The sequence below is a fragment of the Nomascus leucogenys genome, chromosome 1a (genome assembly GCF_006542625.1).
Source record: "Nomascus leucogenys isolate Asia chromosome 1a, Asia_NLE_v1, whole genome shotgun sequence".
Taxonomy (NCBI): Eukaryota; Metazoa; Chordata; class Mammalia; order Primates; family Hylobatidae; genus Nomascus; species Nomascus leucogenys.
The window spans coordinates 67697919-67724379 of NC_044381.1; the positions used below are offsets into that span (position 1 = coordinate 67697919).

The 26461-nt window shown below is 42.1% G+C and overlaps 1 protein-coding gene across 2 annotated transcripts in view; it reads left to right on the forward strand.

Moving 5' to 3' along the window:
• Positions 1-776: 776 nt before the first annotated feature.
• ABHD12B (abhydrolase domain containing 12B) overlaps positions 777-26461 on the forward strand; it is a 29724-nt gene continuing 4039 nt past the window's right edge. Inside the window, exons 1-9 of one of the 2 annotated variants that reach the window (XM_003267677.2) lie at positions 777-1002; positions 6697-6824; positions 7490-7592; positions 9222-9341; positions 10367-10397; positions 13996-14041; positions 14148-14277; positions 15043-15080; positions 17229-17308. In XM_003267677.2, the coding sequence (XP_003267725.2) occupies positions 899-1002; positions 6697-6824; positions 7490-7592; positions 9222-9341; positions 10367-10397; positions 13996-14041; positions 14148-14277; positions 15043-15080; positions 17229-17308 (780 nt within the window). In that variant the 5' untranslated portion in view covers positions 777-898. The remainder of the gene's footprint in view (positions 1003-6696; positions 6825-7489; positions 7593-9221; positions 9342-10366; positions 10398-13995; positions 14042-14147; positions 14278-15042; positions 15081-17228; positions 17309-26461) is intronic. The other variant, XM_003267676.2, reaches the window with a different exon arrangement.

Sequence of the window (26461 nt, forward strand, 5' to 3'; positions counted from 1 at the left end):
ACTACAAAAAACCAATTTCACCTCTTAAGATTTGCACCTTGCCTCCAAGATGAAGCCTTGATGCTGGCATCCGAATGTATCCAAATAAAACCTAATTCCCTTTCTTCCTCCTTTGTCCCCACACACGCACGCCATGGTTTCCCTAGAGCAGCTCTGGTAGACAGTTCCTGCTCCTAGGAGACAGCTGCACAATGTAAACCTGCACCAAGATGTAAACCTGTACCAAGGTCAAAGTTTCTTGGTGTGAACTCCTTGGTACAACGGTGAGGTTCTGCTACATGCTGCTACGTAAACAAAATACCGAAAAGGTCTTAATTTTTTGCTACATGGAGTAATTGTGTTCATAACCCCACGTGGACAGACAAATCATTAGTAAATCAAAGGGAGCCAACGAAATTCTTTCTATAGTAAGGGTGACAGGGTGGGGGGGCTGTGAGGATGCTGGGGGTGGATGGGGAATGGGAGACAAGGAGCCTTCAGAAAAAGAGAAAAAGAAAAAAGTGGGGTCTAAGTAGAGGAAAGCTTATATTCTTCATGAAAATCAAAAGCTGTGGCTGTCAAACTTTTGTGTTAGTAGTACCATGGTGAAAACATATTTTACTGCGTTGTGCGCGCCTCACACCCGCACACACACACAGAAGTATAACGGAAATCAATTTAAAATAAAATGTTGCATAGCTAGCTATAAGCGTAGGACATCTGTGTGTGTGTGTGTGGCCGCGAACAGCCTGACCCGGGCGGAGCGCACCCTCGGGCCGCGTCTCCCCCGCCGTACCAGCCTGCTTGACCGCGCGGAGGAGGAGGGCGGGAGCGACGCCGCCGGGGCGGGAAGGTCGCGGGCGGCTGCTCAGGGCTGCAGCTCCCGCGGCGGTGGCGGCGGCTTGGGACACGGCGCGGGATGGACGCGCAGGACTGCCAGGAGGCCGCGACGCCCGAGTCGCCCGGGCCCCCAACCCGTGGCTGCGTGGCCGCCTGGTGGGACATGGTCGACCGCAACCTGCGGTGAGTACCGCCAGGTCCACCCCTGGCCGGGCCCCGACGGCTCAGGCAGCGCGGGGATGGGGCAGGGGGCCAGGGCGAGGCCGAGGCCGTAATCCCCTCTGCTGGCCCGGGCCCAAGGCCCAGCATTGTGGCTCCCGGGAGACCTCGGCGGCCCCCTGCGAACTCCAGGGCTCTTTGGTTGCCCTTGGTATCCTCAGCCTCAGTCCCAACCTGGACCAGTGAGACTCTCAGGTTTGGTATTTCAGGAAGTTACAACTTTTGGGGGCTTCCGAAATGCAGATGCCAGGGAGATGGTTGAATTCCTATACCAATCTCTATTATCTGACCATTTTGCTAACATACAAGATGGATCTGAATGACATTAGTAATAGTGACAATAGTAATATATGTTGTAATCTTGGACGGGGTCCTCTTAGGTCAAGGGCCTATCTGTGTAGGTGGAAAAGAATCAGAAAATCCCTGCCTAGCTCCCTGAGTGTGAACTCCCTGGCATGTATTTAAAGAACACACCTCCAGTATGCTAAAGATGTACATAGTGTGTTGAAACCATAACTTGGCATTACCTGTGCCAAGTTCTTATGTTGTTTAAATCTGAAATAAATCAGTGGGTGTTTTGGTTTTTGTTTCTGTTTTCTTCCTCCCATGGACCCTCAGTTTAAACAGTAATCTTAAATTACCTGAATCCACCAGCAACATATTGCCAGTGTTGTTTGCACTGAAGCCAGGTATTGGTTGGAGATCCTGGACCCAGGACACGTGGGTATTTCATTTAGTTTTGTTGGTGTGGGAAGGTATTGGCATTTTTACTTCCCTCTTTCTATTCCTTTTGTTTAATTTGTGCTGATTAGAAAATATCCAAAAATTACATCCAGACACAGGAGACCTCACTTTGGAGTGCCCAGAGTGATGATGACAAACAGGGATCTTTTCTCTCTCTCTCTCTTTTTTTTTTTTTTTTTTTGAGACAAGGGTTTCACTCTGTTGCCCAGGCTGGAGTGCAGTGGCACAATCTCGGCTCATTCCCAAGGCTCAAGCGATCCTCCCTCCTCAGCCTCCCCAGTAGCTGGGACTACAGGCGCCCACCACCACACTGAGCTAATTTTTGTATGTTGTGTAGATACGGGTTTTCACTACATTGCCTAGGTTTGTCTCAAACTCCTGGAGCTCACAGGTTCCACCTGCCTTGGCACCCCAAAGTGTTGGGATTACAGGTGTGAGCCACTGCACCTGGCCTCTTTTCTCTTCTATTCCTTTTTATTCTCATTGCAGACAGCAGAGTGCTGGCAGCTCTGCAGGGGCCCAGTCACCTAGAACCCATGCCTTCCAGCTCTGGGTTGGATCTGAACACCTGGCAGAATGTCCTGATTGCACTTGTCAAACTGCATATTAACAGGACTTCTCTCCCAGATGTGGTGATTCTGGGAACATTGACATCTAATGTTTCTCGCTTTGATGATCTCTGTGGAATTGATGGCTGATTATTTAACATTTATTTGGCAGTAAAGGGCATTTATTAGGCAGAGAATCAAAGTTGCACTTCACACTCATAGAGAATAACCCACTTTGTTGATAATGGAGTGGGAGATGGGGAGTCGGGGACCATCTATTACTTGCCTTACTAATTAGTGAAAAAAGTCTCAAGAGATACTTCCTGAAAGAATAAAATACTGGCATATGTCTTCATCTGAGCAGAAGATTATTGGCTACCATAAGATGTGCTGAGGCTGAGGTCCAGACCCATTTCCACTATCCCAAGTCCTCTTTGATTCTTGGAGCCGGCTTCATTTAGGTGCGCAAACCTTCATGGAGGGCTTGCCATGCCCCTGGCCCTGATCATGGCACTGGAACTAGTGGGATGTGTTGTGAGACCCAAGAACATTTCATCATATGATTTTTTCAGTGGGTATTTTTTAATGCCTTGGGAATCTAGTTTTTTATTTTACAAAAATTTTTATCGAATCCAGTTGCTGCTTAAGGTGGGTGGGCCAAGAAGAGTAAGTCTCCACCTTACAACTGGTTTTCTTTAAATTAGAAAAATGAGGCCAGGCATTGTGGCTCACACCTGTAATCCCAGCACTTTGGGCAGCCAAGGCGGGCAGATCATGAGGTTAGGAGATCGAGACCATCCTGGCTAACACAGTGAAACCCTGTCTCTACTAAAAACACAAAAAATTAGCCAGGCATGGCGGCACACACCTGTAGTCCCAGCTACTCCGGAGGCTGAGGCAGGAGAATTGCTTGAACCTGGGAGGCGGAGGTTGGAGTGAGCCGAGATCGCACCACTGCACTCCAGCCTGGGTGACAGAGCGAGACTCCGTCTCAAAAAAAAAAAAAATAAAATAAAAAAAAAAATAAAAAAAGAAAAATGGAAAACGTGCTCCAGAAGGAAGTTGGGGGAAACCAAAGGTTTATTTTCCTCCTCATTTCCCCCATTCCACCCCAAGTCATTACAATCCTAGGTAGTGCTCAGAAAATGTGCAGGAGTGGGCTGATAAATGTGTTCATTCTTTCCACAGCGTTGGTTCTTTATTATCTATTGGACACTATTCTAGTCTTGGTCACACAGCAGTAAATAAAACAGACAAAATCCTTGCTCTGTGGAGCACACATTGATTCATTTGCAATTGTAAGTAAAAAAAAGAAAATGAAGTCCTTCCTCTTTCCTCCGAAGCTACCAATAAATGTTGCTTCCTTCTCCCTTACAAAATAAATGCACTTTCTTTCTATTTTCAACCTATGCTTCAATAAATATTTACTGAGCTCAGCCCTGGGCTAGGCAGAGGGAAATGTAAAGGAAGCATTCTATGCCATGTTGTTCTTGTTGTCTGTGGCCTGATAGAGTGGAGAAGACAGGGCTAATAATGGGAAAGCCATCAGAGAACAATTCAAGGCCAGCCGAGGCCCCATTATTATTTGTGAGAGGAAAGACAAGAGAGGAGAGGTCACCATGGAATGATCTCTCCAGGAGACTGACAAAAAAGAGATACTTCCATGGGTGTGAAGGAAGAGGGGATTTGGTTGGGAGGGTGTCTCCTGGTGCTTGGTGACAAACACATGTCGACTGAGTGAATTGGCAATAGGTTGAAGGTACCTGTCTTAATATTTGAAATAGTAAATGTAGTTAGATTTGGGCTTCCCAAAGTTGGTTTGCAGAAACCTCTGGGCATGAGTGATTCACCTTGTAGCAGCTCAGACTCCACCAGCTTTCACCAGTAAGAATCATCCAGTTAGGTTCTGAGTCCCCTGTGGGACGCTGTGCGGTTACAGCTGCAGCTGATTAAAGGGCAAGTGAAAGAACACCAAAGCACCAAGGTGGCCGTTTGATGTGGCTGGCCGTTAGCGGGGATTGGGCTGAAACTGCATCCTCCGCTCAAATAAGGTCTATTAGCCACTGGTGACTTTTGATCCCCTACTGATCTAGGGGAAGTCAAATTGACAACCCCTTAGTTAAAAGAAGCTGCTTTGCATTATTGATGCTCTGAAGATCTGGTCACTCTGTTCTCTTCCCGCAGTGCATCTCAGAGAAGTGCCTCCAGCTATTTGAGAGAAGGATTGTGTATGAATTATTCCTTAAAAACAGACACGCATTTCCCTCTACTGCCTCTGCTTCCCAAGCAGACCTTCAAAACATAACTTAGCGGGAGACTACCCGGCCTACCTTCAAAAGACAGCTTAGGGGGAGACTAACAGGCAGGGTGGAGGTGAGTGAGGGGAGCTTAGAGGGAGGCCAGCAGGAGCCAGCGGCTGGAAGGAGGCACAGTTCAGCCTTGGGTTCAGTTCTGTCCATTTGGGCTTGATCTGTGGCTCAAAGTGGCTTCTCTGGGTTTTGATTTCTTATCTCTAAAATCAGAACAACAATGTCCTCTCCTTCCTGCCGCCTTCATGGCAGGGGTGGGGAGGTGCTATTTTAAAGGATTATGAAACAATCATTTTCAGTTCTTTCTTGCTGATTTTATGAGTAGGCAATTGCCAGTGTATGATGTTTTCAAAAATCTATCCATTACCCTTAGCCCACATATCTTTTCCACTTCTTGCAGAACTGCTGGAAATTCATCAGAGATTCATTAACTTCTCTCTTCATGCCTCTTCCAAACACATATAAGTGCTCTGATTTTTAAGTCATTAACACTTTAGGGGGAATTAATTTTTTTAGAGGTCTTTCTTTGATGACTTTGTTATCAGAGGGCTCCTGAGAATACAGGAGCAGGAAGGAGGAAAGAAGAAAGGACAGGACACTGCTGAGAGGGCTAAGGTGCAGAAGGAGATCTTAAAACAAGATTGTCTATGGGCAGAATTTTGCCAGAGGCCAGCCTTGCTCCTGGGGTTCATTTCTGTTTACATGGATGTCACCAAGACTGTGACATCCTGGAGATCATTATAAGACTATGGGATCAGACAGACCTGGGTATGTGTGGCTCTGCCATTCATTCACTTGTGACCTTGGAAAGATTACTTAACTTTCCAGTCTCATTTGCAAAGCAAAGGTAATAATTATCTTCCAAAAATGCCTCTGGTCTAGCATAGAAATCAGGGCAGGAGAGACAATTTATCAAAAATGGTTTCTAGCCCCTCAACCTTACCATTTGATTACATTAAACAGTTTTAACAATGACCTCTTACAACATGGAAAGGGACTTAATGGATAAAGTGGGCAAAAACTGGAAGCAGGAGGTGATGACATTGACCTCCTGTATCCCTCATCTCTCTAAGACCGTCACAAGAGAGGTGGCTTGAGGCAGAGGTGTCCTTAGTGACCCCTCATGGACAAATTGTCACTTGTGTGCTGACAGCTCCTGATTGGGTGGTTTGTGTCACAGGGAACAATAGCGTAGGCAAGATGTGCATGTGTCCATCCCACTCCCTGACCAGGCTCCAGCCCTGTGCCTCATGGGTCCATCTCTTCCAGGGCTTTCATCTCAGAAGTGGGGTCTTCTAACACTGGCTCATTTCTTCCTAAGATGCAGCCAGAATATAGAGGATCTAAGGATTATTCCCTCACTGCCTGAGACTAATGATAAGAATAGCTAACACATATAGTGCAGAATTGTGATATAATTAAAAACTGCAGCAACTGTTAAACTGTCTGAATCCTGTTTATTGGTGACTTTGGGGTCCAGCCTCAGCCTTCTATGGGGCTACAGTAAGGGACCAAACCTGGCTGTGGTGCGAACATTTCCCTTCCCCTCCTGTCTCTGCCATGTTCTGGCTTTTTCAGCTACTGGTTGGGGCCCTGCCTTATTACTCTCCTTACCTGGTTTCCCCTTAGTCCCAGTCTTGACTTGCCCTGTAGATAATTCCATGTCATTGTGTAAAAGATTTTGCTTAAATGCCAACTGACCTGGAATTCCCAGTGTTAGTCTCTGAAATTTAGGGGCAGATCACCTGAGGTCAGGAGTTCGAGACCAGCCTGGCCAACGTGGTGAAACCCTGTCTCTACTAAAAATACAAAAATTAGCCAGGGCTGATGGCGGGTGCTTGTAATGCCAGCTACTCGGGAGGCTCAGGCAGGAGAATTGCTTGAACCTGGGAGGCAGAGGTTGCAGTGAGCTGAGAACACGCCATTGCACTCCAGCCTGGGCAACAAGAGCAAAACTCTGTCCAAAAAAGAAAAAAAAGAAGAAAGAAAAAGAAAAAAACAAACCAAGACAAACGGATTAACTTCGAAAACCTTGTGTGTTTCCCAATATCTTGCAGATCTTTTCCACAATCCTGTTCAATGCTCAGAAGAAAAATTGCTGCTCTGTATGACAGCTTTACTAGTAAATCCTTAGAAGAACATGTTTTCCCTCCTCTGATAGACATGCTAATTTATTTTAATTTTTGTAAGTATGGACCTTCCATAAATTTGCCTATATAATTTTTCCCAAATAAAGACCTCACTACCCTTAAAGTTGTGATGTAGTGAAAAGACATGTCAGCTGTAAAATTGTGGCTAGACTGAAATGGTCTGAAACTTATTTAATATTGACTTTGAAGTCTAGCAAGAATCCTTGCAAACTGTTGGGAGTAAAGAGAGATGCATGGCCTTGTGGGTGGGGGTTCCATTCACAGTTCTTCTAGTTCTTACCTGCTCGCCTCCTGGTGTGTGTGAATTCTGGACATTTCTTGCCTTTTGGCTGATGATTAGGTTTCACCAAAGTAGCAGAATACTTCTTATTTTCTTCTAGGCCTTTTTACCTTCTTAGGGGAATGGTCTCCGCTGCTTTTAAAAAGCTGGAGACAAGGATAAGGGTTGAATAACTCCTGTTTCTCTGTTATGAGCCATCACATTGATGCTATTTTTAAATCTAGCTTTTAGGTTTTTGTTTTTTGCCCCTCTTCTGCAGGCTAGTCCTAGCTGATAAAATAAAACACTCTGCTAGGAGTTTAGTGTAGTAGCTTGCAACTTAGAAGCCTGTAAACCTATATAGGCTAATTCCTTTCTTTGATTGTGATTAGAAGCCATGGAATTTGATTCTTGAAGTTGATAATGATTCTTACTTTCCAGTCAAAGCCCCATTTCTTGTGGATTTAAAGAAACCAGAGTTAAAGATTCCTCACACAGTGAACTTCTACCTGAGAGTTGAACCTGGGGTGATGCTAGGGATCTGGTGAGTGCACGGATGGGATACTGGGTTGCTTGATGGGGCAGGTGTTCCTGTTAGGATGCAGAGGAGCAGTGCTGTGTTACCTGCCCATGGAGAGGTCGGTGCTCCTGGAGGTACCTGGAGGCTGTTTCCTACACCTTCCTCTTCTGTTGATTTGCTTGATTTTACTTTCTAAGAATTTTGCTTTGGAGTATAGACTTTCAGGTGTTGCCCTTGGCTTCTGGCCTCACCCATCCCTTCTGCCTTATTCCATACCACCCTTGCCTTCATGCCCTCAACTCCAGACACACTGCCCTCCCAGGACATGCTCTGCCCTCAAGGCTTCCTTCTATTTCTCAGCTCCCTGCCTTCCCTCTTCTTGCCTTGCTAACTGTCTACTCATCTATTGGATCTTACTTTAGTTGGTAATTTTCAGGAAAGCCTTTCCTCACTGCCCATTTTAAGTATGTGCTGTCATGGCCACCCGTGCTTGTCCCTTTTGACGATTATTCCCATTGTCGTGAAATAAATGTTTGTGTGATGATTTGGTTAATATTTGTCTTCCTTACAAGACTATAGCTTCAGCAGGTGATAGACTTTGTTGGTGGGTTTTCATTGCTTAGCACAATGTTTGGCACATAAAGGGCATTCAGTAAATATGTCAGATGAGGTCATGAATATTCTATTGTCTTACAATGCTAACCTTAACATTTCTTCTGTTTAGTTGTAATAGTCATTATTGGCTGCCAAGATTCCAGTGACCTGTTTTCTATTTCATCTCCCTGAGTTCAAACCTTTGATCATAAAATGTTTAGGAACCAACCCATAACTTCTTCCTCCTCTGCAGGGTACTGTTCACCCAATAGTGTTGGAATTTAGAAATCTTTTTATTCTTTGCTTTTGTCCCACTGGTCCTTGGTTTGGTGAGTCAGCTATTTCATCAAGATCAGCTCATCCAGGAGGCAGCAGTGCCTATATTCTGAGTACAGAGGACCTGGGGATGATGGCAGACTTTCTGCCCTTAAATGATGGAGAGGACAGAAGATTTGTCACCCTTAGCCAGTTCTCCACATCTCATGGTGACATGTCATATGGCAGTGTTTGCATTTGCAGCATTCACTGGTTTAACGAAGTGGAGAAACTGGAACTCACGCATATGTTTAAAATCACAAGGTTACTTGGTTTCTGGAGCAAAATAATTTAGTGTTTTAGTTCTTTTCTCTTACATAAACTGGTTTCTCTTTAAATTATTTCCTACTTGTCTCTTCAGCCAAACTCATGGCAGATGGTAAATATCTATTATCTTTTATTTGTTTCCCTTTTTAAAAAAACAATTTCAATGGGCTGTACCTAAGAACTGCAGTCTTGGAAAATTAACAGGTGCAGAAGTCAGAAGAACTAAAATAGTAAGTCGTTAAAAGGCATTGTCTCTGTGCATGGGGACATGGGGTAGGGGAGTAGTGGTTCTCATCATAAGACATTTTGTGGTGTTAGATTTTTATTTTTACCATGTGCATATATTACTCAGATAAAAAATTAAAATATATGTGTGTATATATATATATATATATATATCATAAGGAGAGTTTCAGCCTTTGGAGAGGATGGAGAATTCCTCTTGCTACATTTGTTTAAACCTCCCTTGCTCTTCAGGCACACAGTCCCCAGCTGCCGGGGGGAAGATGCCAAGGGGAAGGACCGTTGCTGGTATGAAGCAGCCCTTTGCGATGGGAATCCAATTATTGTTTATCTTCATGGCAGTGCAGAACACAGGTCAGTGGCTCTGCTTACATATTTTTTTTCAAGAGATTGAGAGCATTTCAGCCCCATGGAGGAATGAAGAAGGACAGGGCTCTGTTTTTAACTTTGTAGGCATGCCTTCACATATTTCTTTTCCTATGTTGAAATCTGAGGGTGTTCTGGCAATAAGCTTCACTTAAAAAGATTATTCTATATGTAGAATGATGTGGATCCCTAACTGAGAAGGAGAAAAGAATAACTCTTCCAAAAGTTGGATGTTGATTTCAAAGAAAGTGATGATTCCTTTGCTCCCTAAGAGTGTCTGAAATGATGGATTGAACCCATGAATGACAGGAAAGGGAATAGGCACGGATTATGGGGGAAAGGAAGAGCCATTTCCAGATCAGAGATTTTTCAGAACACTACAGTGGAGAGTCTTTTATTTAGCTTTAGTGTTATTAGCCGAAAATAAGACTCCTTAAGATAGGTCACATGGAATTCTGACCACAGGTACTGGGGACCGTCTGACTAATTCTAGAACATTCATGCCTCGGCCCATTCTCTGTAGTCCCAACCTCACTTTGTAACAAAGGACGTCTCCCAGGAGTCTGGCTCCCCTTTGTTGTGCTGTCGGAGCCTTTTTGGGCCTGTATAATTATGTGGGGTGATGATCATCAGCTGTGACTGTGCCCCTTCAGCTTGGGACAGGGGCGATGTTCCTCGGAAACCCACAGATCTCCTCCATCTTGGGAGGAGCACCTGCCTGTACTCCCTTCCTCCCTGTCTTTTTCTGGCAGGTGACTCGCCTTTCTCAAGACTCGCATTTTCTCAAGGGGCTTTTTTGATGTGTCCATTTTAGAGTCACATTTACTGAAATTTCCTGTGAAACCCAGCATTTTTTTTTTTTTTGCATTTCCCCTTCTCCTAGTTATTTATTCCTCCAACCTGAAAGAGAAAGGCATGAGATCAGATACCAGCAGCATAAGAGTGATTTTTATTGAATTTGCTATCATCATTCCTAATTCTTGCTTTTTTTTTTTTTTAAACTTCCTTCACAGGGCAGCTTCTCACAGACTGAAGCTGGTAAAGGTATGTCTGAAGAGGCCTCAAAGCACCCATTTCGTAGGTCTGTTTAATATGTCATAAGATTGTCCTCAGGTCCTCAGCGTGGTTGTCTTTTGAGAGGTCTCCAGGGTTCTGATCAGGGTGGGTTGTGGTGTCTGGGGCTCAAAGTCCCACCGGTGGACTTCTGCTCCTACACTCATCAAAACAGAACCGAGCGTGTCTAGGTCCCAAAGTACCTTCGTGAACTTAATAACCTCATTGCCAAATGGAGGTGAAGACATTTTTATTTGCTTTCTCTGAGGGCTGGGGGATGGGTTGAGAGAGTATTATTAAGGTGCAAAGTGGTCACTTCTTTTAAAAGAACCAACCTTTTTAGTTTCTAGTGGTTATAGGCTAAAGACACAGAATGTCTGTTTTTTTTTTTTTGAGACAGAGTCTTGTTCTGTTGCTCAGGCTGGAGTGCAGTGGTGCCATCTCGGCTCACTGCAAGCTTCGCCTTCTCGGTTCACGCCATTCTCCTGCCTCAGCCTCCCAAGTAGCTGGGATTACAGGTGCCCGCCACCACGCCCAGCTAATTTTGTTTTTGTATTTTTAGTAGAGACGGGGTTTCACCATGTTAGCCAAGATGGTCTCGATCTCCTGACCTCGTGGTCTGCCTGCCTTGGCCTCCGAAAGTGCTGGGATTACAGGTATGAGCCACCACACCCGGCCAGAATATCTGCTTTTAAAAGTCATTCAAGGCTGGGGGCAGTGGTTCACGCCCGCAATACCAACACTTTGGGAGGCTGAGACCAGGAGTTCAAGACGGGGGTCTCAACTTAATGAGACCCTGTCTCTACAAATAATTTTAAAATTAGCCAGATGTGGTGGTACTTGCCTGCAATTCCAGCTACTCAGGAGGCTGAGGTGAGAGGACTGCTTGAGCCTGGGAGTTTGAGGCTGCAATAAGCTAGGATTGTGCCACCACACTGCAGCCTGAACGACAGAGTGAGGAGACCCTGACTCAAATAAAAAAAAAAAAAGTCATTGAAACCCTGGCTTCAGCCCATGTAAGGCTTTGTAGAGTAGCATCATGGCCACACTTGCTCTCCTCACTCCCTGCTGCATGACTGGTTTGTTGGGACAGCCCCTGTGTTTCCAGGTATGCAGAAGATGGCAGGCTTTCCACTTAGCCATATCTGCCTCAGAACTGGTTAAGCAAGCTGCCTGTTTATCCTCTTCCACCCTCTGGTTAGGTAACCTCCACTGCAGGTGGCCGGCTGTTGACCACAGGGACTTGGTCTCTCCTCCCACATGCTGGCTCCCACCTCGGAGTTCTTTCCTGATCAAACAATATTAGTGGGGCCCAGAATCCTGGCCGTACCAGTATCTCCAGTGCTTTCTTCATCCTTCCTCCCCTGTGCAGACAGGAAGCTCCTCTCCTGTCCCCTCCCCTCATCCCCTCATCACTGCCTTCTCAGAGCCAATGCTTGTGGAGTGGCAGGGGGCTGGGTGCAGCGCTGCCCAGGAGTACCATGTTTATTCACTTTTAGGTTTGCTTTCCCCTCTGCACCCTGCCCTTCGCATTCCCCATGTGGAACGTGGTAAAGCCAATGTCCATGAGAATGTGTGCGCTTTTCCCCTCCCACTCAGAGCTGTCTCAATGTTCCCAGAAACGAGAAGAGCTGTAGGTGTGAAATGCAGCCAGGTGATCCTTGTGGTAGTTAGGATGGGTGGGGAAGGAGAGCGGCTAGTATGGCAGGACTTTGCCCCCAGGAAGATTGTGGGCATCGAGTGCGGGCGTCATCATTGCCCAACAGGACCAAACTTCCTCAGCCCTTCCTTTCCTCCTCTGGATAGGTGATTTTTTTAAAACAATAAATTTTCATTATTAAATTTTCATTCATTCATGTATTCATCACTGCAACAGACTAATACAGCTATTTTCATTTATTTGCATTCCCACCTACTTTTTATTTCTCCTTATAAAAGGCTTTTGCTACTATGATTGTATCTATATATACTTTTATGTTGTGCTCTTTTACTTCACACTGTTTTATAGACATTCTTCCATGTTTTCACAGTCATCATAGTTAGCCAGTTTAAAGGCTGTGTCATTCTCCATTATATTTATAAGCAATTGTTTACTTGACTATTCCACTGCTATTGGATATAAGAATTTTTCTCCCTGCATTTGCTTAACTAATATTGTTTCAGAAAACTATAAGCATCTAGATTTTTCTTCTTTCATGTCTTTTTCCTAGAAATGAATTCTTAGGAGTAGGGTTTGTTGCTGTTGTGGTTCTTGGGTTGTATTGCCTAGTGGTCCTTCAACACGTGCTGCAACACACATGCATATTCCTATTTTCCTGGATGCTTAGCCGCCATGTGTCTTGGCTAACTTTCTTGGAGGGAATGTAACAGATATGTAAAAGGTATATTTAGCTCCTCGTTATTAGTTTAATTTGTATTTACAAGTTCCTAATGAGGTTTTGCCACCTGGATATAAAATGCAGTGGGAGGAAGCACAGTATTTGGACACAGGCAGACCCAGGAGTGAATCTGGGTGATCACTAGTTGGGTGATCTTGAAAAAGTTACTTAAGCTCCGCAAGGCTCAGTTTATCTGTAAAATGGGGATAATATCTACTTTACAGTACAGTTGTGAGGATTAAATAAAGTTTCCAAAGTGCCTGCACAGTAAAATTTTGTCTTTTTTATCTCTCTTTTCTTTATCTATGATTGTATTTCTTCTTTTATTTTTTTGAGACGGAGTCTCTGTCGCCCAGGCTGGAGTGCAGTGGTGTGATCTTGGTTGCTCACTCCAGCCTTAGCCTCCTAGGTTCAAGCGATTCTCCTGCCTCAGCCTCCTGAGTCCTGGGATTACAGGTGTGCAGCACCACACCCAACAATCATTGTATTTCATTTCATGAACAATTATGTTTTCATAGTCTCTCCTTCTTTACCTACTAGAAGCCTGGCAGTGGTCTCATATATTAGGGTGATCTCTTTATTTTTTTTATTTAAATTAACTCTTTATTCATATTTAATATAAATAGCTTCCCCTTTTTGATTGCTTCTACTACAACTCTGTGTAGAGTTCTTATTCTCAAGGAATTTTTAAAAAGAGACATTTATAGACCTAAAGGTGACTATTATTGTTTCTCACTTTTCAGAATAATATTTACATATGTAAATGTTAAATAACTTGGCCAAGGTCGCACAGCAGGTAAGTGGCAGAGCCAGCGTGAGACCCTGGGTGTCTGACCCTGCTCAGCCTTCCCGCTCTCCGTCTCTCCCACTGAGTCTTGGCTTCTCAAGTTGGAAGTCAAACACCAGATTTCAAAAATACATCTTTCCCCACCTGTTAAACTTGTGTGTACGCTTTGAACATACAGATACCTAGAGCATCCTAACTTCAGAGAGTTTCTGACATGCAACAAACTTTCTTTTCAATCTTCATCTAATATAAAATAATAGCTGTTTTTCTAGGTTCTGCAGTTAAAAAATAAATACTAATGAACAAGTTAAAATTACCTTTGAAAGAGCCCTCCTTGTGATGTGATATGGATGGATATAGGGAGGAGAAGCCTTTTCTGTTTACATCTTCTAATTAAACTGATAACAGCTCCTTTGTTACCTAGGTGCTGAGTGATGGTGGCTTTCATGTCTTGTCTGTTGACTACAGAGGTATGTGTTAAGAACGGTATACAAAGATTTTTCAGTAAGCATGGGGCCTCTGATGACCCCTCATTTTGAAGGCAGTGATACTGTGTTTGCCTTTTCTTGCTGCCAGGATTTGGGGACTCTACAGGTAAGCCCACAGAGGAGGGACTTACTACGGATGCCGTTCGTGTCTATGAGTGGACCAGAGCAAGAAGTGGCATCACTCCCGTGTGTCTCTGGGGCCACTCTCTGGGCACAGGGTAAGTGAGATCTGCAAATGTGTCCTTAGGCAGGTCCTTGAGGCTTTAGTGTCCTATCAACTACGATAGGAGTTGATAACAAAGCCAGTAGTGGAAGGAGCACTGAGCCAGAAGACAAGGACTCTTTGCTGATGATTTTCACACTCTAGAAGTGGCTGAAGATCTTGCCATCTTACCATGCTATTTGTAAAACAAGAGAAGGTCCCTTCAGCTCTACGGTTATCTATTACATTGAAGTCCAAGTCTTTCTGAGGGTTTTAAAGAAAAGGATCCTTTGCGAGGCGGGGTGGCTCACACCTGTAATTCTAGCACTATGGGAGGCTGAGGTAGGCCGATCACTTGAGGCCAGGAGTTCGAGACTAGCCTGGCCAACATGGCCAAACCCCGTCTTTACTAAAAATACCAAAAATTAGCTGGGCTTGGTGGTGCGTGCCTGTAATCCCAGCTACTCAGGAAGCTGAGGCAGGAGAATCACTTGAGCCCAGGGAGGTAGAGGTTGCAGTGAGCAGAGATTGTACCATTGCACTCCAGCCTGGGTGACAGAGTGAGGCTCTGTATCCAAAAAAAAAAAAAAAAAAGAAAGAAAGTAAATGACCTTTAATGTAGGGCCTGTGGAACCCTTTGAAATAGTGTGCAAATTTTGTTTCTACATGCATTTTTCTAACCAGAGAGCCCAGAGCTTTTATCAGATGCTCATACCAGAAGTTGCATTTTGTACTGTAAAGTTATTGCTTAACATATGTACTAATTTTCATTGCTTTACAGAGTTGCAACAAATGCTGCAAAAGTGCTAGAAGAAAAAGGTAATATAAAATGCTTAAGTGGTATAATTTCCCATCTTCAGATGGGAAAGTAAAAACAGTCAAGAGACTATTGTGTACACTTTGAACATACAGACACCAAAAGCATCCCAACTTTAGATGGTTTCTGGCAGTGCAACAAGCTTTCTTTTTTATCTCCCTTTAATATAAAATAATAGCTGTTTTTTCAGGTTCTGCAGTTAAAAATAAATACGAAGGAACAAGTTAAAATCACCTTTGAAAGAGTCCTCCTTGGCCGATGTGGTGGCTCACGCCTGTAATCCCAGCACTTTTGGAGGCCGAGGCGGGCGGATCACGAGGTCAGGAGTTCGAGACCAGCCTGGCCAAGATGGTGAAACCCTGTCTCTACTAAAAATACAAAAATTTGCCAGGCACAGTGGTGGCTACCTGTAATCCCAGCTACTTGGGAGGCTGAGGCAGGAGAATTGCTTGAACCCAGGAGGCGGAGGTTGCAGTAAGCCGAGATTGCCACTGCATTCTAGCCTGGGTGACAGAGCAAGAGTCTGTCTCAGAAAAAAAAAAAAAAGAGTCCTCCTAGTGATATCATATTAATTTAAATTACAGGATAAAAAAATACTGTGTCATTAAATGATACACAGAACTGGCTTTCTGCAGCCCTTCTTAGTAATATTTATGTCAGGGTTTCTCAAAGTGATCTAACTGTTTGTATCAGAATCTTCGACCCTAGCTGATTTGAAGAATTCGAATCTCTGTGAACAGGGTCAAGTCATTTAAAAAAAAATTAAAATTAGAACTTACTCCATATATAGAGATGCTATATAAATGCAAATATTCATTACCCTAATGCCGTACAATTTAAACATTTACATTACAATTATCTGCTTTTGGGTGTGTGTGTTTTGCTCATCATTGTATGGCTATTTTTGATTAAGGGCTACACATGGTTTATGGAAAATCATAGAAATGATTTGAGGCTTGAAGTGATATTATCTTCTTCCAGATATAATTTACTCTTCTCCTGAAAGGCAGTTACGGTAGGGACAGATCACCTTAATCTAATTAGAGATTGAGCTGATCTGAAGCTGGTCTTCAGTCTTTATGATGGCTGGTCTATTTCTAGTTCACATTACTCTTAGACTGTAGTTCTTTGAGATCACAACCAAAAGCCTGAGAAATGTACTAGGGTCCTCTTTTTTGTCAGATCCTGAACTCTAATTTCTGTCATTTGGATTTTGTCAGAATGCTGAAAGCTTTGCCTCATTTCTGATTCTCTCAGCCACCACTATTGCTTTCAACTGAGTTGAGGGAAAAGGCAGCTCAAACTCTCTGGACTTCTCTCTTTTGGTATTGGTTCTGTAGTTTCTCACTGACCAGTAGCCCCCATATCCATTCAAACATATATGTATACATACCTTAACCAACCACATCTTTTCTAATTGTTCTTAGAGGCAATGTTGACCAAAACAACCTAGTCAGTCTGGCACACTCTTAGCAACGGACTGCACGGACTGCAGAGCACCGTCTTCCTGTAGTACTTTGCTTTCTTTCTTTTTTTTTTTTTTTTTTTTTGAGGCGGAGTCTTGCTCTGTCGCCAGGCTGGAGTGCAGTGGCGCAATCTCGGCTCACTACAACCTCTGCCTCCCGGGTTCAAGCGATTCTCCTGCCTCAGCCTCTCGAGTAGCTGGGATTACAGGCGCCCGCCACCACGCCCGGCTGATTTTTGTATTTTTAGTAGAGATGGGGTTTCACCATGTTGGCCAGGATGGTCTCCATCTCCTGACCTCGTGATTCGCCCACCTTGGCCTCCCAAAATGCTGGTATTACAGGTGTGAGCCACCGTGCCCGGCCTTGCTTTCTTGTTATCCAAGCCATGATGACCTGGTTGTGTTCTTAGAAGAAGGTAGTGGTTTTCAATTATATCATGTGCACAGAAACCTCTTGGGGAGGGGAGAGTGGAAGCATGTTAAAATGCACATTCTCAGCCCTCACCCTGGAGAATCTGACTCATAAATATGAGGTGGGTTCCAGGAATTTGCATTATTAATAACCTTCACAAATAATTTTGATGCACGTAGCTCATGTACAAGATCTTGAAGACCCCTTATCTAGGAAAGAGGGTATTTGAATAGGGGAGTTACTGATTCCTTTCTTTCTTTCTTTCATTTCAAGGATGCCCAGTTGATGCTATTGTCTTGGAAGCTCCATTTACCAACATGTGGGTTGCAAGTATCAATTATCCCTTGTTAAAGGTGAGACTCTGATTCATCTTTACAAGGGATCAAAATAGGCTATTTTGATACAGTGTAGGCTATTTCTACACATGTATGTTTATTAACAGTCTTCCTTTTCTTAAGTAGTTTTATATGCTTTTAAGTTATTCTAATCTGAGACAGTTTATTAACCAGTTACCACTAAAGGAAACTCATGGCTGTTGGATTTGATATTTCTTTTATTTTCTTCTAACGATATCTGTTTTATAATTTTGTAGTAGATAGACTTGCCTTAAGTTTATTCTTTATTTTTATTTTCTTCTTAAAAGTGAAAACAAACATTTCATACATCATTTTTGAGCCCTATGAATGTCATTCATATATCTTTCATAACTTTATCATAAGAAAGTTTCTAGAGAATTTAAGAAAGCTGCCAAATACTTTTACACAGTATCCCAGATGAAGACAAACTTTCTAAGAAAATAAGTACAAAGGCCGGGCGTGGTGGCTCCCACCTGTAATCCCAGCATTTTGGGAGGCCGAGGTGGGTGGATCACAAGGTCAAGAGATCGAGACCATCCTGGCCAACATGGTGAAACCCCGTCTCTACTAAAAATACAAAAATTAGCTGGGCATGGTGGCGCACACCTGTAGTCCCAGCTACTCAGGAGGCTGAGGCAGGAGAGTCGCTTGAACCCGGGAAGCAGAGGTTGCAGTGAGCCAAGATCATGCCACTACACTCCAGCCTGGCGACAGAGCGAGACTTCGTCTCAAAGAAAGAAAAAAAATCTATTGTGTAGACTACCCTAACTTTATAATCTTATTCTATACCTAATGCTCAATTGTTTATAGTTGTACATACGTATAAATGTTAGCAAATGAGAGGTGGGAGAGAGAGAGAGCGAAAGTCTTAGAGGGATACATGGCCTCAATTTTAAAATTATTCTACATTGTTGTTTCGTACTATAAGACATCTTGGAGTATGTTACTCTAACAACTTTAGGAATTTTTTTGTACAATAAACCATCATAGACAGAATTCCATCATAGACAGAATTTCTGAAACTTACTTAACTATTTTCAGGGAAAAGTAGCTCACCACTTCCTAGGACAGCGAGTTTGCATAATCACATACTCTTGAAAATGGCTTTAATATCTAAGTTTAACTAAATACAGGAATCCCCTCTACAATGCAAAATACTGAATGCTGAGTAATTTCAGATATAATAAATAAGATATTTTCAATTGGTTCTAGAAACTGAACATTCATTTTAATATAATATAACCATTAATTGCATATCTATCATATTACTCTAAGTCATTACTAATAAATTCATTAAATTGTAGGTATGTAACATAAGTCAAATGCAATCTTTTTATTTAGTTCATTTTTTAAAATGTTGAAATTTAACGAAATAAGGAAAATACATGATTTAGTGAGCAATTATAAACTGAACACCCACGTAACTATCACCTACATCAAGGAATGAGCATCATCCACACTCTAGAAGTCTTCTGTATATTACTTCCCAATCCAGTAAGCCTTATTTTAGATGTAATCCTTAGTCCTTAGATGGAATTCTTAGATGAATTTTACGGTAATCATATCTATGCATTTATTTATAGTGTTACCACCTGTACATGCATCTCTGGGCAATATTGTTTTGTCTGTGAACTTTATACAAAAGTAAAATTATATGGAATATATTTTATTTTTTCACCCAACATTATATTTGTGGGATTTTATTCAGGATGTGTATAGTATAGCTGTAGGTTGGTTTTTTCATTGCTATATACTATTCCATTGCACATACCAAAATTTATTGATCTATTGTGTCGTTTATTTGTATTACTTTCAGTTTGGGGAAATTAACAATATTGTTGTTATGAATGTTCTTGAACCTGTCTTCTGTAAACATGTACAAGAATTTCACCGGGGTATACCCTAGGAGTGGAATTGTGGGGTAATAAGGTATCCACATGGCCAGCTTTAATAATTATAGTGCAAGTTTTCCTAAATGACTTTACCACTTTACTCTCTCACCAATCCTGTACGAGAGCTCCAGTTGTTTCAAATCCTTGCCCTCATATTGATATATCAATATGGTTTTAATTTGCATTTCCCTTATAACCAGTGAGGTTGGGCAACTTTTAATATGTTTATTAGCCATTTGGATATCATCCCTTGTGAGGTACTTGTTTATGTCTTTTGCCCATTTTTCAGGTAGATTGTATTTCTTTTTATTTGTTGAATTTCTTCATAGATGCTGGATATGAGTCAGAAAATTATTTGTATTGTAAATATATTGTATTATTTTGTTTTGTCTTTTCACTTTCTTAATGATATGTCATGATAAAGAGATGTTTCTCTTTGAGGTAGAGTCTCGCTCTGTTGCCCAGGCTGGAGTGCAGTGGCGTGATCTTGGCTCACTGCAAGCTCTGCCTCCCAGGTTCACGCCATTCTCCTGCCTCAGCCTCCTGAGTAGCTGGGACTACAGGCGCCCACCACCATGCCTGGCTAATTTTTCTGTGTTTTTAGTAGAGACAGGGTTTCACTGTGTTAGGCAGGATGATCTCCATCTCCTGACCTCGTGATCCGCCCACCTCGGTCTCCCAAAGTGCTGGGATTACAGGTGTGAGCCACTGCGCCCGGCTGATAAGGAGAGATTTCTAAATTTAATGTGGACCAATTTACCAATATTTTTCTTTATGGTAACTTTTGTGTCATTTATAATAAAACTATGCTTACCCAAAGATTATCAAGATACTCTTCTATGTTGTCTTCTGGAAGCTCTATTTTACCTTTTACATGTAAAGCTATGATCCACAGGTTTAGATTTTTGTATGGAGGCAGGGGTCCACATGAATGTCTAATTGGTCTACAGTCATTTATTAAATGGATCTTCCCCACCACTATGCAGTGCTAATGTTTGCATATATCAGTGTCTACATATATAGAGAGAGGTCTGGTGGTAGGTTCTCATTTCTCTCCATTGTCTATCTGTCAATCTTAATATACTATGGTCTTTTAATTACTATAGTTTTATAATATGTCTTGATATCTGGTTGTATAAGTTCCTCAGCTTGGTCTTCTTATTCAAGATTGTCTTGGCTATTCTTAACACTTTGCATTTCAATATACATTTTGAAATACACCTGTCATGTTCTACAGAAAACTTGCTGGGACTTTGGGATTGCATTGGATCTATTTGGGGGACTTGAGATCAATTTGGGGGACTTGGTATCTTTCTAATATTGAGTCTTCAAATTCATGAGTATTGTGTTTTATTTATTATTTATTTATTTAATTTTACATTTATTTCTCATTTAGATTTTGTTTAGTTTCAGTTTTAGGTCGTATTCTCCTAGAAGCAAAGCCTGAGACAGAGATTTGGTGTGTTTGATTTATTGAGGAAATGTTTTTCAGGAAAAAATCCAAAAGGGAATGAGGATAGTAGCACTGGAAAGGGGGAAGAGCAGAACAAGGATGTGACCTCCAGCAAAGTCTAGCTTTGGCCTGATTCAGGCGGGGTGCTAAGCTTTGAGGCAAAGGGCCTGTTGTTTCTGCTGTCCCCTAGGGTAGGCAGTGGAGGAGGGGCGGGAGGATGGCAAAACCTTTTAGGAGTGATGGCTTCCGTCATCTAAGAATAAGGAGAAGCAGCCAACACTCACAGCAGTTAATTAATTTTGTCAGTATTTTCAAAGAACCAACTTTGACTTTGTTCGTCATCTGTGTTATGTGGTTTCTATATTTTTAATTTCTCGTTTTACCTGTATTATTCCCTTTCTCATATGTTCTTTGGATTTAATTTGTTATTATTTAAAAATTTCTTTAGATAATACTTAATATCATCTAATAATTTATTTTTACTATTTTTTTCTAATTTATGTACTAAGGCATACTTCACCTAAATCACACTTCAGCTGCATCCAAAATTTGAAGTGTGTTCTAATTACCATTTAGTTAAAAATATTTTATAATATTATTGTGATTCCTCCTTCACTATATGGATTATTTAGAAGTATGATTCATAACTTCTATGCATTTGGGCATTTGATTATGATTTTTATTGATTTTTACCTTAATTCTCTCAAGATCCAAGAATAAACTGTGTATGATTTTAGTCTTTTGAAATTTGCTGAGACTCACTTTATGTACTAATGTATGGTCAATTTTGGCAAATTTTCCATATGCTTGAAAAGAATGTGTTCTGCTGTTTTTCATGCAGTGTTCTATGTATGTCGATTGAATTGGGATTATTAACCATGCTCAAATTTTGTCTATTGTTACTGATTTTTTGGACTGCTTGTTTTTTCAGTTACTCAAAGAGGATTATTAAAATACCTCATCACGATTATGGAATTGTTTATTTCTATTTTAGTACTGTTAATTTTTGTTTCAGTTTTTTTGAGGTTATGTTGTTAGGTACATATGCCTAATAATATTATGATTTAGTTTAGTTTTTTTTTTTTTTTTGAGATGGAGTTTCACTCTTGTTGCCCAGACTGGAGTGCAGTAGTGTAATCTCATCTCACGGCAACCTCTGCCTCCTGAGTTCAAGCTATTCTCCTGCCCTAGCCTCCCAAGTAGCTGGGATTACAGGCATGTGCCAACACACCAGGTTAATTTTTTGTATTTTTAGTAGAGACAGGGTTTCACCATGTTGATCAGGCTAGTCTTAAACTCTTGACCTCAGGTGATCCACCTGCCTCAGCCTCCCAAACTGCTGAGATTACAAGCATGAGCCACCATTCCCAGCCTATGATTTAGTTTTCATATCTTCCAGGTGGATTCATCATTTTCATCATAAAATGTCCACCTTTTTTTGATCAATATTGCTTCTTGACTTAAAGTCAACTTTGTCCAATATTTTTATATCTTTATTTTGATTAGTATTTGCCTGGTATGTTTTTCTATTACTTGATCTCAACTTTTGTAAATTCTTGCATTTAATATATATCTCTTGTAAGCACCATATAGTAGGGTTTTGATTTCTGACATAATAAACTTTATTAATTGTAGTATTTAGTCTATTTATATTTTATGTAACCATTATATATTGAGGTTCAAATATGCTCTCTTATGTTCTTTTTTGTGTCATCTGTTCTGTGTTCTTTTGCCTCTAGTTTCTTGCTTTCTTTTGACTTGACAGCTCTGTCTCAAAGAGAAATATGGTGTCAGGCTCACCTCTCTGATAACCCCTTCTCTCTAGGATCTAAATGTCCCCAGATCTCACTGCCTTGGTAGCTCTCTGGCATCTTCAAGAGAGTTTTAAAAAAATATTTTGTCCAATTTCTCTAGTTGTCTTTGGCAAAAGGTTTCGTCTGTAACAATTCTTCTATTACTAGAAGAGGTAAATTTCCCCATTGTTTCAAGTTTGGGATTTAATTTAAAATGTCATAAAATTTAGTTTAATAGGTACTTTAAGGTCTAGAAGTTTAATAGGTACTCTAAGGTCTAGAAGTGTAACAGTCCTGTGTATTTCACAGTCTTTAAGAATGATGGCTCTAGTGTCAGACTTGCCAGGTTTGATTCCCAGGATTGTCATTTAATAGCTGTGTAAACTTACTTTTAATGCTTTGACTGCCTCATCTGTAAAATGGGGTAATTATAGTCTATTCAAGATTGCTGTGATAAGTGAATTGATATATGAAACACATCTACAGTTGTGCCTGGCAGAGAGTGAGCCCTCAGTGGATGTCAGCTATTTTTATGCTCAGTAGAATGCTGTAACTGATCATTAGTGAATAAGAAGGTGTAAATGGAGTGAGACATACAGATGTAGTAAAAGGCATGTGTTCTCAACCTCAAGAGGCTTTCTGTTTTGTTGGGGAGACAGGACATAAATAGGAGGTATAAAGTAACAACAGGGATTTCTAAGGGTCTCTTTGGACTCAGTTTTGTTACTCAGAATCAAAAGGCAGCATGATGTTGTGGAAAAGAGCATGGGCTGTGGAGCCACTCAGACTTGGGTTCAAATCTGTCCTTGGCCACATACCCTTTGTGACCTTGGTAAGTTGTTTCTCCCTCTCTAAGTTTTCCCATTTTTTTACCAAGGGATTGGTGATGACCACTGCACAGGGTTGTTGTGAAGATTGAATGAAGTAAGATAACGTATGTAAAGTACCCAGCTGCTAGTAAGCACTAGACAAATACTTGTTCCTTTCCATCCCTCTTTCTGTTACAAATTAGGCTAAAGTGTTATGTATGGCAGGAAAAGGCAAGGAGAATTCAAGGTAGGGAGAATTACAGAAGAGAGAGGCTTTGCTCACAGGTGTGGCCAATGAAGACTTCACAGCGTATTGGACCTAAGCTTCTTTCTTGAAGGTGAGGGAAAGCAGTTAGGAAACAGAGCAAGGAACAGGTGAATGTGAACTCAGACACCTGGCAGAAATGGGGCTGTTCTATGTTATAAATTGCCTGAGAGTTAATAGAGGGCTTCTACACAAGTCTTTCGCACTCGTTATTCTTTTAAATCCTCACAGCAACTCTGTGAGTTTGTCATCATTGCTTCCACTAAGAGATGAGAGAAATGGAGACCTAGAGGCTTGCCTAATCATCACATATCTTATAAGAAGAAGAAATGAGACTCAAACCTACATCTTCTAATTGCAGGCAGATAGACTGGAGGTGAGCAGGGTTTGGAATGAAAGATTGTGGCCAGATGTGGATGGGCTTGCTGTCTAGTTGTTGTTTTCAGTAGATAGTGTGGCATGCCCAAAGCTTTGTAACAGCAGATTTAATATAACTGGTATTTTAAGGATGTTTATCTGGTGGTGTTACAGAAGAGAGAGGAAGGTAGGAAGACCAATTAGGAGAGCCCATTGCCGTGGTCTAGGCTGGAGGGGAAGGTATGACCTGTAAGTCTCAAAGGGCACTCCTGGCTGGAAGGGAATGAGGAATAATGAGAGTAGATTGACCTGGGTTTGCTTTCTTCCTACTCTTTCAGAATTTGAGATGAATTGCTGAAGGACTTCTCTTATTGAATTCTCCTCAGGGGAGTCTTAATTCCAGGGGTGAGAGTACCAGAAGACAAAAGAGAAAACAAAACAAGAAATCTTGCCCTTAGCATGGAGGAGGAGGGAGAAGAAAGAGAAGGAAAGGCAGTGTCAGGAAGTCCAGGGCACACCTGAATGCAGATCAGTTGCTATGAGACCAGGGCAAAAAGTTCAGGCCAGACAAATTCCAAAGAACCAAGGAGATTCCGGCTGGGCACGGTGGCTCACGTCTGTAATCCCAGCACTTTGGGAGGCCGAGACGGGTGGATCACCCGAGGTCTGGAATTCAAGACCAGCCTGGCCAACATGGCGAGACCCTGTCTCTACTAAAAATACAAAAATTAGCTGGGCGTTGTGGCAGGTGCCTGTAATCCCAGCTACTCGGGAGGTTGAGGCAGGAAAATCACTTGAACCCGGGAGGCGGAGGTGCAGTGAGCCGAGATCGCGCCACCGCACTCCAGCCTGGCCAACAAGAGTGAAACTCCGTCTCAAAAAAACAAAACAAAACAAAAAACCAAGGAGATTCCTGAGGAATAGCAGGCCTAAGCCAGAACTATGAAGCAGCAATTCTATTTAGTGGCACTGGCTTACCTATTTTATACCCATTTCCTTACCACATTCTCTAAAATGACATCAATCACTTTCTAAAATCAGAAAAATTATATTTAAGTTTATTCTATTTAGAAAGTCTCTATTCTATTACTACAGTTCATAGTAGGAGATTATTAACAAATGACATTATAGCCATGGGGCAAGTTTTAGTTTCTTTTCTTTTTAAAAAATTGTGAAGCAGAAGTTTGTATTCATTGGGTCCAGCCTCCCTATTCTGTGCCTATTTCCTTCCCTTGGCCATGTCCCATTTACTACCCCCTCTACCCCTCCTCTCTCAGGCACAACACGAAAATGTATAATACCTTGCTTATTTTTCCTCTTTGCAAATTTATTGCAAAGATTTGTAATCCCAGCACTTTGGGAAGCCGAGACGGGCGGATCATTTGAGGTCAGAGTTCGAGACCAGCCTAGCCAACATGGCAAAACACTATCTCTACTAAAAATACAAAATTACCTGGGTGTGGTAATGCATGCCTGTAGTCCCAGCTACTTGGGTGGCTGAGGCAGGAGAATTGCTTGAACCCAGGAGGCAGAGGTTGCAGTGAGCCGAGATTGCACCACTGCACTCCAGCCTGGGCGACAGAGTGAGACTCTGAAAAAAAAAAGAAAAAAGAAAAATTTAAATCTGGGCCAGGCACTGTGGCTCATGCCTGTAATCCCAGCCCTTTGGGTGGTCGAGGCCAGAAGATGGCTTTGAGCCCAGGAGTTCAAGACCAGTCTAGGAAACATGGTGAAATCCCTTCTCTACAAAAAGTTAGTCGGGTGTGGTGGTGCACCCCTGTAGTCCCAGCTAGTATGGAGGCTGAGGAGGGAGGATTGCTTGAGCCCAGGAGTTTGAGCGCTGCAGTGAGCCATGATCATGCCACTGCACCCACTCCCAGTCTAGGCAACAGACTGAGACCCTGTCTCAAAATAAACAAACAAATAAATAAAATAGGTAATATCTGAAATTCAATCATACTAAGATGAAAATGACAGATAATAACAAAGTGTATGCCAGGGATATTTGCATAATAGACTCATTTGTCTTTAGCAAATATTTGTCAAGTGTCTATTATGTACCAGGAACTTTTCTAGTTTTTGAGGACACCACAGGGAATAAGAAAGCTGTGGTCCATTTACCTATGAAGTTCATATTGTTGATGGAGAAACAGATGGAAGATAAATACATTAAAAAAGAAATCCAATAGTGAGAAGTTCTGTGAAAGCACCAAAATAATGTGATGGAGAATGGCTGGGTGGCGGGGGCAAGGTTTGATAGGTGGTTATGGAAAACAGCTCTGAAGAAATAGCATCTGAACTGAGGCCTGCCTGAGATGAAGCCAGCTGACGGGAAAATATAGAGATCTCAGGCTGGGGTAAAAGTAAAGACAAGGGCCTTGAGGTGGGATCAGGCCTGACATGTTCCAGAAGCAGAAGGCAGCAGAGCCAGGAGGTGGACAGGAAGGGGCTTAGTGATAGGAGATGAGGCTGGAGAGGGAGGCAGGAAGCCACCGGATTCTGCAGGGCCTTGGAGGCCAAGGTGACATGTTCAGGTTTAATCCAATTGCCTTTGGAGGGTGTTAAGCAAGAGTGCTACAAT